The sequence below is a fragment of the Ptychodera flava genome, chromosome 15 (assembly GCF_041260155.1).
Source record: "Ptychodera flava strain L36383 chromosome 15, AS_Pfla_20210202, whole genome shotgun sequence".
Taxonomy (NCBI): Eukaryota; Metazoa; Hemichordata; class Enteropneusta; family Ptychoderidae; genus Ptychodera; species Ptychodera flava.
This window is the reverse complement of record NC_091942.1, coordinates 35,297,204-35,308,905: the sequence shown is the minus strand read 5'-3', so window position 1 is coordinate 35,308,905 and position 11,702 is coordinate 35,297,204. Positions and strand designations below refer to the sequence as shown.

At 35.9% G+C, this 11,702-nt stretch overlaps 1 protein-coding gene across 2 annotated transcripts; it reads right to left on the bottom strand.

The window, feature by feature from the left end:
- Positions 1-614: 614 nt before the first annotated feature.
- LOC139152008 (protein N-terminal asparagine amidohydrolase-like) lies at positions 615-11,701 on the bottom strand. Of its 2 annotated transcripts, XM_070725087.1 has the most exons (10): positions 11,544-11,701; positions 7,071-7,173; positions 6,582-6,647; positions 5,737-5,842; positions 4,895-4,968; positions 4,735-4,788; positions 3,966-4,019; positions 3,230-3,333; positions 2,805-2,918; positions 615-2,476 (listed from the first exon to the last, which is right to left on the bottom strand). In XM_070725087.1, exons 1-10 carry the CDS (start codon positions 11,622-11,624, stop codon positions 2,306-2,308), a joined length of 927 nt encoding a protein of 308 aa, XP_070581188.1. In that variant the 5' UTR covers positions 11,625-11,701; the 3' UTR covers positions 615-2,305. The 2 variants fall into 2 exon arrangements, with proteins under 2 accessions (XP_070581188.1, XP_070581190.1); XM_070725089.1 differs by lacking the exon at positions 4,735-4,788 and having other exon boundaries at positions 1,190-2,476.
- Position 11,702: the final 1 nt, after the last annotated feature.

Genomic DNA, 11,702 nt, shown 5'->3' with positions numbered 1-11,702 from the left:
AATTATTTGTTGTCACTGTTGTTGACTGTAGTTTTGCCAAAACAACATTGGGATTTGCTCTCATGTACTTGAAATTGCACACTGTCACGCATATCATTGTCACGGTCATTGCTTCCCTCTGCTTGTAAATAGAATATGAGATGCTGATGTACAACTCCTATGTCTATTATTATCCTATTTATTATCCTAAACATTTTTATTGACATTTGTGCGGCCCAAAATTTGGCATTTTCAATTTGCAGAGAATGTGAACTTGATACTTTTAGATTGTAAGAATTTCTCCATGGACAAAACACCTGCTATGTAGTGTGACTATTGTGATTGCTGCATATCAGTATTTTGTGCTATCCTGACAGGTTTCCGTGTGATCTCCTGATAGGTAAACCAATGTCATTGTTTAATTTTGTGATCTCCTGATAGGTAAACCAATGTCATTGTTTAATTTTGATGCATACCATATCCTGATGATATCATTGCCACATTTATAACAGCTCATCGTCATTACATTTGGTGCCTTTTCCACCATATCATATGTAATTCCATGGGGTATATAATTCAAAATTAATTTGTGTCTATGCGCTTAGAGAGAAGTATTTGTATTTAATCCTTCCACACAATTGAATGTGTTAATTTATTTAACATGCATTGTAGATTAGTATAAACAAATGTCAATACTTTTCTTTTGTAAAATATTTAATAGTGTGTGGTGTTGGAATCAAAAGTAGTTGAAATATCCACACTGTGCTACAAAGACGTACTCCTTAAAATAATTCAATGTCAGTGAGCCTGAAGTCTCTGTCATTAATGTTAAAATGCCGAGAGTTGATCTGATGTACAACATTTGTAATAATGATTGGTGGCATCATAAAGTAGATAATACTGAAAAAACCCTGAAGACACAAGTCATTAGTACGTCATAGCTGAGATGCCCACATTATTCATATACCCAAGATGCATCCTAGAAAGCTTCAACTGGAGAATGCTACAAATTTTGACGTACTTGTACTACTTCACATGACAATTCCTTGAAAACTACTTTACATATTCATCATAACACCATAGCCACGTTTAACATTGTAGATCAGCATTCCTTCAACAAAGCAGACATGTTTATCTCAAAGGACTGATATTTTCCTTTTATTAAAATTTGATGTAGTACGTTTTACACCATATGACAGCAAATATACATACAGTAAATGTCATCGTCTACGGTATTCTCAACAGAATAATGTGTGTGTACGGCTTTCCTAAAGTACATGAATATTAATTAAAATGTTTCATTAAAATGAATTTTAGTACATGATGTTCTGTTTCACAGTATATTTAATTAAATTTACAACAATACTTTTGGACTGTGCTCCCTTTATTACTTTGTTCTGATATGTTTTTATGTATATGGAAAATGTTTTGGTAAAAACACAGTAGTATTGGCACTCATATCTAGAAATTTGAATAAAGCCTGTTGAAAGCCCACCACATGTATTCACCATACAATGACAGCAAGGAGGGTACCCACCCACTATCTAGAGTAACATTGTATAACATTGAATTGAGAGTGATGAGTTGATGTGAGAAACAACATGAATGGGTCAAAAATGGCACTCTGTCAATGACATTGATATTTCTGTGTTTTTATAAGTACTGGGAAAGCAATCAACTACTCTGGATTACAAGGCTTGCATTGATTTCCGGGTGAATAACAGTAACTCTACGGTTGATTTTGCACACAAGAAGTCTCTGTGAGACATTGCATGAAAGTGCATTGTGGATTAATTCACATTGAAACTCATCTTCTATCTGCGTTGCTTAATAATTATAAAATCTTACAATATTGAAGTTTCTTGAAGTCCATGAGCCAGCATCTGTCATTTAGCTCCCAGACGTAATTTCACAGATCTGTTCTGTTTGATTTAGAGTCCAAGTTAGACTTTTCCAACACACAAATACTAAACAATGATGCCTTGTTAACACATGCAGCATTACAGGGATTATGGCACCTGAGTATATTGATAGTTCTTCAAAACAAACCTATAATTTATTGCCATCATTTTAAATAGTCTTTGAAAAATATCTCATTTTAAAAATGAGAGCTAAGCCTTCCAAGTCAAACAAAATCTTTACATCTAGCTTTAAACAACAGTATTTGTTGAAAATTACCATTTAGTTTGAAGTACTCATTTTAGTTGTCAATGATTCTGCTACGCAAGGCACTTGACCATAAAAGAGTTGTACAGGCATAGCATTAAAGAAATAGCTGCATTTACAAAAGCAATACAAAAAACCCCACAAATATTGAGATATTCCATCAGGAGTCAACTTTGACCCACAGTCCAGAGCTATCCTTTTCATACAGTCTTGGCTTTCCACCAGGAAATAATGTCTTCCGTGGATTTGGATTTTCAATGACATGTTTCAAGACAGCACGCATATGCGCCACAAAATCTGGGGGTTCCACTTTTGGTGAAGTTGACATGTTCTGTGGGAAAAGATAAGAGTGATTTTGTGTAACTACATTTTTGTTTTCAGCAATAGTAAAGTAACAGTAACATGGTCATCTGAAAGATGTCATTGATAATTGACAAATGGCATACAATACAATCCCATCAGAGGAATTAACAGTGTCACTCTGGAAAAAAGATCCATTCCCTCCATTGAGAACAACAGGTTAGGGCAATTGATAGGGTTGAGCAAGAGAGACCTTTCCCTACATAAAGCTAGGACATTTACATCAACTTGACGAGGAGATTCACATTAAGTCATATAAGGTATCAATCAAAACTCGAAGGTAAAAGCAGAAACCTTACATTTAGGATGACGTCATCTGGCAGCTTTAACCAGACCTTGGCATCAGGCCAAGGAGCATACTGGAATGGACCAATGTGCAGCTGCCTCTTCTTGAAATCATACATACTTGCCATCTGCAAAGTTTAACAGTTGTGTACTAAGTGAATTGATCATGTAAAATTTGCAATGGAAGAATTCTCTCACTTTCAAAGAATGAAATTGTTCCATGATACACTTATGATGTGAGTATATAGCTTTCATTACAAGTAGCATGCTTATCTAGAAACAGCAAAATATAGGTACATGTACCTAGTTGCAAGCCAGTCATATTTCCAGGAGTGAGGATCACTCCATGCTTTTTTGCTGCCGTTCAACAAATGGAAAACAAAGAACTTCAGATAATAGTTTGTGTTGAGCTGAGTGAAGGTAGTAAAAAATATCTTACATTTGCATTTTTGCCAATCATGTTTCTTGCTCCACGAGGCACATCATCAGGACCTTTCTCTGCAAAGGATGCTGGGAAAATTTCACCAGTCTTCATATCAACTCCTGTGAATGACACACATTTGGAATCATTTAAGGTGGTACAACTCAGGATCAGGATTGAACAAGCCAAAGTCACAAGCCATTCATTTATATTTTGTCTGTCAACACGTAACCTTTGCTACAACAGGCAGGTCAATATCTTTTCTTGTTCTATGGGAATGATATACAGCAATGTTTGGTTTACTAAACTCTTTATGCAGAAAAATGGCACATCAACTAACTCATAAGAATGGAATCATCAGTGCAACATTAAATCATCATCATTATGATCCTCCTAATTTTCCACATAATCACTTCTACCACTGATCTGTTAGTCATTCAAATGATACATTGCAAGGACTTTTGTGTCATCACATCACTACTTGATTTTTCTCTTTCTGGTTTGCATAATATAATCCGGCCAAACAGTTTTTCCTTTCTCCTTCGCAACTACAATGAATCCTTTGAATCTAAAATCATGTTTCTAATTTTTTCTTGTGTTATTTATACAATGAAAACAGTCTCTGATAAAACTACATGGCTAGATCTACCACATCAAACTATTGCCACAAATATTTAAAATTTTGTCCAAAGACACTATTATCTCTAAGCCAAAAGATTGTTTTTAATTATTGATTTTCTGACACACAACTCACCTATGCCATATATGATTGGCCAATGGATGCCATTTTTCACAACATCATTTAAATCTGCAAAGACAGGGTAAACAAAGAGAACAGTGATAATAGTATGGAAAATATGAATTTTGTCTCTCATACTGATTAAAATTAGATGTGTCTGGTCTCTGTTATGTAGTTTTTGAATTGACAGTCCATAGGGAGGCAAGGACCAACATTGAATGAATACCATAGAAAGGGAAAGAGAAAGAAAATGAGCAAATACATAGATCTGATTTTAATCAGATTGTTTTCTCGTGCATGTCTTGCAAGTGATGATGCTGTACTAAATCACATTACAGGAACTCTGCTATTCCTATAACAAGCATCAAGCTTTACGAAATTAATTTTACACTTGCAGTGATAATTTTGTTGGTTTTACAGAACCCATGAAAATTCACTGTGAAAAAAATTGTAGCCATGAAGTCTTGTGTTGTATCTACAGTTACTGTACATTTACACTGCATTATGTATGCAACACAAAGCTACCTAATGCTATAATAAACAACTTTCCATGTTGAGTACTGCACTTATTCACTGTATTGTCAAGACTTTGGTTCAAGTAAGTTTATGATTTGATGTCACATGATACTGACTTTTGATTGCTTGAAACCAGCAGAGCACAACAAAATACTTCCATTGTGTCTTTTACCATTGGGAAACAGAATATCTCCTCCACAGAGCAGAGCATTGACAAGTCTGGCAGACATGGACATAATATAATATGACAAATGTATTTCATATTTACCTGTTGTACATGCAGTTTGAAGATGAATTTCTTCAGAAGACTTGTGAAAGGAATCTATGAAATAAAATGCAAAGAAGTTTTTTCTTCCATAACGTTTGTTTGGAGTCACAGAATTGCAAGGTACAGAGATGAGTATGGCGTAGGGAAACAGAGCACTTACTTAAAATGTTCAAAAATAATCCCTCTGAGGTTTTCTTGTCATCCAGGAAACCACCAACCACATGGAGTTCAAGACTAGAACAAAGAGAGGCAACAGACTATGAGGAAATTTTAACAGTGGAATATTATCATTCTTTGAAAAATTATCCCAGTACATACTGTCATACATTTGTAATTATTGAATTAATCATTTATTTGAAAGTTGAAGATGACATCTTTAACATGGTGAATCTTAATCAAAGGATTTAACACATCTACCATCTACATTTTCTTTTCTCTGTCATTTTCAGTGACAGTGGAATGACATCACAACCAATTTTGTGACTGTTTGCTCAGCTCGATAACTGTCGGTTTATTAAATTCAGTAGTAACCATCTAAAAACAGCTCTGCTTAAGACAAAAATATCCACTGGTATGTTTCAAATATTTGTGGAGAAAAACAACCAGTGATGTCAAATGTATTTTTACATACTTGTAATTATATGGATATCAAAAGACTAGCTTACTGGAGTTCACACATTTCATCCAGAGGATAGGCAATATAGTTTAAAATTATGTATTTTTTCTGCAAATCGAAAAGCCTTGTAAGAATAGCAAGAAAATTCTAGATTCTTACAAGGAAAACACTGTCATATGAACTCTTCAGGTATTTAAGTTGAGTCATAGTGTGATATTAGCTGTGATTTACCGGTATTACTCAATATCCAAACAGTGCTAATGAATACAGACCCTGACAAAAGATTTCCAATTATGGTAGCTTTCAAGATCAAATATTTCACTTTCACAACAAACAAAGACCATGACATTTAAAATGTATGTGCTTGAAAAACTGTAAACACTCACTGTCCTGGTTTTCCCTGCGACAGAGTGGTAACTTCCTGGATCATATCTCTGACACCCTCCGGCACACTGCTGCCATCACAGTGAGACACACATACAGCACCACTTCCTGCGTTGGTTTCATGAAAACAGAAACATGCACCAGTGGCATTTTAATAAGGAATTTAACAGTGAAACTGTCATGCCTTTCTTCAGCAATGTAAACAACAATTTCATCATCTAGTATTCCTTTTACAAGAATATATTTATAGGTATATACCCTGGTATTAGAATGGGAAATATCACAGATCACAGTGTTGATTCAAGTTCACCTGAAAGAACTCTTGACAATGTTCATCATCTACCGGTATATTCTTTTGACATTTTCTACAACTATTTTGAAACTTGTTTGATTCATATTCGGTGACATAAAAATTAGCTCTTGCATAGTTTCCTTAGTAAGTGCAGTCTGCAAATTTCAAACACCGGGTCAAAGTCATACGTATCTTCCCAATTTATTAAGTTTTTAGTACAGAAGTTCACAAGCCATTGTGAATATTGTTTGACTTTAATATGGTATCTCATAGTCTATTTTTTATGTTCAGAAGATGTAAAACAGTGTGGATTTTAGTAGACCATACAGACACTGTACTGAGCATAACTGAATACTTGCAATGGTCAATTCATTCCAAGTTACATTTGGCTGAAGCATGGTTAGACTTTTTGCTTCTGGAAAACATCTATAGAAAATGGCTGACTCCTGTCCAAATTCAATGTGATAGATATGTGATTTTATGTGTGCAATGGCATCCTGCATGCAATAAACATTCTTATATTGCGTCTGTCAGTTCAATGTGAAAGTATCATACCTGTATGTTTCAAGACTGTTAGGTGACACGTTGTTGCATCTTCAGAACCCATAACTTCAATTGATGCTATCAAAAGAAACAATGAAGATTTCAAATTGCCAATTAGAGTGATTAGCATTATTAATTTACAACATTTTAAATATCTGTGTCTTCATGTAAGGAAAAATGCTAGCATTGTTCATTGAAAAATCAGAAGTGTATTTTTACAGTATATACGGTATACAACTATCGCTGTTACCTATGGGGTTTGAATCATACAATGTACAACAATATATTTTGTACAAGTTGCATGCAAGTTAAGGTATGTGCATAGGCATACAAGTTAACCAGTATTCTCTCCATGTAAACAATTTTTCGCCATGCTTCACAGAAGCAATTTTTAACACCTCTTGGCATTTGACATTTAGAGGTAAAAGGTATTTATTGATACGGTTATGCATGAAAATAAAAGATGTCAATAGCCATGGGCTATACATACTGCACACCTACCATCTTCAGGGGAAGTTGTAGCAAATTCTCTTTGACAAACATACAACAATCCTTTTGGACCAACTTCCCTTTTTGTTTGACTGTTGAGTTTCAAAGCTGATTCCTGAAATTGAAAATTTTTAAGTGAATAACACTATAAAGAAGCTAAATCTTTTATATGTGCTTTCAGTTGATTAAAGTTTTAAGTTTCAAAGACATTGTAAACTGGAAATGACAACAAATCGTACTTGTTGTCTGATTAGAATCTGTATCACGATAAACAGTATCTTCAAGTGCATTTGCTATCCCAACCTATCCATACCATATCAGAAATAGAAATAGTTCCAATACACACGAATATCATAATCTGTACTTTGCATGCGCTGACTGGATTTTCCTATTCTGCCTCTCTGTTTAAAAGTCATGTCATTAGTGTATCAGAATTTTGAGCACTGTGCTTAAGTTAAGATAATTTTCTTGTACGTTTCATTGTTTGCGATTCATTCTTTCAACCCACTGATAAACTGCCCGGCCATTACCAGCTGTGTGCCAATGGGTGGAAAGCGTTGCAAAAGTTAGAAAAAAGTTGAAGTGTTTGAAAAACATTTTCATTGCATAGAAAACAGCTTTGAGAAACGTTTAAGGGTGAAAAAGTTGACAGTGGCAAGTCAGAGGACATACTCACCCCCAGCTTTACTTTTAATTACTTATTGAGCACACAAGATTATCGTCACTGATACTGGCAGAAATGCCAACATATGACAGCAATTTGCTTTTCTGGCTTTGAAATTATTTTCTGATTTGTTAACATTCGCTTTTCACTACATTAAATATGCCATGATGTGTGCATGATTTTAAGGTGAAGGGTATTCTAAGGGCACCATTTAGAAGAAACAAGGTGAATTTCAATGTCAATTTCTTCAGCCATTTCTGTGAGAATAAACAGATTGCTCTTGGTACTTTTTGCATTCTTAAGAATAATCTGACTTTCAGATATAAAATCCCAAAAATAAACCACAATCAACTTTTGATTTACATCATTTATTCGTCAAACTTTACTCACTTTTTGTAATTAGTCAAACTGTAAATAAATCAAAACACAATCAAAAACTCTGGTGCACATGTAAAAATTGACAAAGTTATACACACTGACAGTAACACATTCTTCCCTGAAAAGTGTATGACCCGTTTTCGAGAATTACACGAGATTAGAAAAACTGCAAATTTATGGGTATATCAACTAAATATGCTGATATGTGACAGCTAACATTTATAATAATCTAGCAATAAATACTTTGGTATCATATATAAAAGACCGAACGCAAAAACCACATTTTCAATCAATAAGAAATTTACCAACTAACTTTCATACATGCTGCATGTGCACAATACACAAAAAGTCACCCTGATGAACTGAGAATGACAAATGTCTGTCCTTTTGCTGTATATCATTCTTAACAAATACTGCATCATTGCATACTTTTTTAAGGTTAAAAGATTGTTACCTTCTAGCATAGAAATCATTCTATTAAAGTATAAATATGGGCCTATTGATTAGAAAATGATCGATTTATTAAAGATATGTAATACTTTCCTAAATGTACAAAGAGAGATTTTATCATATGTATTTAAGTTCATGTCTTTTCATCACCGGAAAACTCAAGTATTGGATCAAGAAAACTTGCAGATCACAGCAAGAAAATGATTTTTATAATTATAATGAGCAATAATGCGTATCTGAAACACAACAAGTACGCATGTATGTATACATCATAACATTTCAGTGTCTAATAAAAATACAAACTCTTCGTAAAGGCAGAATAATTAATTCATCTATATAAATATAATGAAAGTAATGATTAATTCTGTAACAGTGATAATAGGAAATGATGTGGCTGCTTTACAATTTTATATTTCACAAATATTGTACAATTTCATATTTCACAAATATTGTACTTGTATTTACAATTTGCCTACTATTGCAACTTCATATAGCTACCCTCTTTTCTTCAATGTCATTGTTATCTTCAATGTCATTGTTAAAGTAATTGGCCCTGTGAAACCAAATAATGTAGGTAAGGTGGCTACTTCTGGCACTGAATATCTGTCTCTGTTTCAAATATCACACCTTTGGGATCTTGATTTGTGAACAGAGAAAAATTACTGTTTCACTCAGATAAACATGCTGGTACTGTAATCATTGTACATAAAAATAATTTGCAATGTAAAATTGTTGATGTGCAGTTCCAAATAATGTTATCAGAAACTCATTTGTGCGTATCACCGATACTGTCCATTCTATGTTGCATAATTGCTTTATATGTTGCCAAGAACAAAGTTTCTGATGACCTCAGGAGCTGCTGCATCAAATCCTGCCATGTCAAGCATTCCAGCATCTGAAGGATCAGCAATAGTGAATCCATTTGAAGTCATTCCACATACTATCAGTTTGGCGTCTATGCCCATCTGTGAACGATAATCCCGCAGGGCTTGATATGGATGAATGTTACCATACCAGGTTTCACAGTCTGTGTACACAATAAACACGTCTATTGGAATCTTCTTTCTCAAGGCGTGTACCATGGGCAAAGCACAGTCTGTACCACCCATTGTAATTCGATTTATTTCATCCATCACTCGATTTAACTTCATGTCGGGACTGATTTTGATAGGAACCAGTTTATGTGAAAACGCCATGACATGGTAGCTGTCCTCCGTTTTCGCTGTTGTCATCGCCATGGCAGCAGAACCACATGCTGCAGACACATTTCTTGCTCCAAGAATAGGTGAACACATGGAGCCACTCACATCCATTGCCAACAAAAACCGTTTACCAGTGGGTTCTACATTCTTGAAGGAAGCATAGAATGCAAAATCCAAAGCTTCCATTACCCTTTTATCAGGAGTCCAGCACAGTTTGCCTTTATCTCCATGGCCTAATTCATATGTCTTTGATGCCACTAAGACATTGAAAGGATGTATTCTAGCCTTCTTGAGCAACACTTCATTTCTAAGTCTCTGGCAGACTATGCCAACCTCATCACTGCTTGGAGCCAGCAATTCAATGGATGTCATCTTGGCAAGGTTTCTCAGCATGGCTGTCATTGGCATGTCTTGCAGAAGGGCTCTCCAAACAACTTTGGACTGCAATAGCCCAGTTGGAATGTGTTCTCTCACCAATCCATGTTTCTCTATTAATTCCACCATCTTGTCAGAATCTTTTATGGTTTTCGCTTCTTCAACTGCACTTAGAAACTCTACCACCTGAGACAGTTCTTTTGCTTCTTTCTCATCAGAGTCACTGACAGACTCTGTAATTTTTCCATACTCCTCCTTCGCATCTTTCAAGCCTTTGATAACGTATTTGACTACAAGAGATGTTGACTTTTTCTGAGGCTTAATGTGGGCAAGTCTCAAAACATCTCTGTGAGTCCAACCATTGCGCTGGCGATATTTTGTGACGGCTAGCGCAAGTTGTTTGCCATTCTTTCTCTTGTACCACTCTTGGACAGCCCAACGATGTGCTCGGCCCCACCCAGTACCCCTGCTCAGGCTTTCGCTGTACTCAATGAAAGCAAACAGATGGGTTGGAATTCTGCAAACGTCACTGAGGACATTATAGGCAGCTCTCTTTGTCTTTTTGTCTTGATCTCGAGCACAAAGAGCCAGAGCAAAGATAATAGGGTTTTGCTTGGCTGCCCGCCCTTCAACACTGAATGTTTTAATTTCTTCAACAACCTTCTCTCCTTCACCATTGCTGATCATTCGCTGTATGCACTCTGCATTTTGTCTGCCAAGCTCTTTCTCGTTGATGTAATATGTTCCACCTTCAGATCCAAGGCACAGAAATCGTCTCAATCTATTGGTGTCTGACACTTGCCACACATAACCTCCTGCACTGTTCAGTACCTGTCCCTCCTCCGCCTTTTCACGCTGTGGTATTTGCTCTGAGTCTGAGGCTTTTCCGTAGCCAGTGACATAGTTCAACACGCCACTGATAGCTTCAGCCATAGCAAGTATATCAAGTGTGCACCAGTTGATCAGCAATGCCGTACAAGATAGACTTGAGATCCCAAGCGACTTTTATGAGTGTGATTCTAGTTCTGCTTACAAAGCAATGACGTCATTGTTATTTACGACAACTAGGTTACCAGTGATGTGCAAGGGACGCTTAGCTCAGCCATTTTACTTCCATCGCTCAGCTGATTAGGTGCCGAGTCGGCGCTTCCCTTTCACTTTCAGTGAAAAAAATGCATACACCGCATAAATTGCCCACGTTCCGTAAATGAGTGATAAGAAACGCAGAGATCAGCCTTTTTCGTTGGCGGATGATATTCATGATGTTAAGCACAGTTACTTCCTTGTCAGTAATGTACGTGCAGGGCCCGGGCGGGAGCTCGTACCACTGGTTCTATCACGACTGTGGTTCTATGAATGGCCATGTCCAGTGACTCGTACTATATTAACTCTTGTCAAAACTTTTGCGATACTCACCTTGAAAAAGGGATACTTTCCTAGGAAATCCGAGATTGATCCAACTTTCTCTAACTGCTGATCCCTTACAATTATAGGCATGTTCAATCTGGCATCAGTCCAGCCGAAAGCCGAAAGATATGTACAGTGTAACTTTTATAAAGAAAGCACAAACAAACC

Excerpts from the sequence above, each read along its gene's own strand:
- LOC139152008 (XM_070725087.1), bottom strand. The coding sequence starts at position 11,624 with ATGCCTATAATTGTAAGGGATCAGCAGTTAGAGAAAGTTGGATCAATC. Across the intron at positions 5,843-6,581 it reads AACAGTCTTGAAACATACAG|GAAGTGGTGCTGTATGTGTG; the intron begins GTATGATACTTT and ends AAACCAACGCAG. Across the intron at positions 4,789-4,894 it reads ATTATTTTTGAACATTTTAA|ATTCCTTTCACAAGTCTTCT; the intron begins GTAAGTGCTCTG and ends TTTATTTCATAG.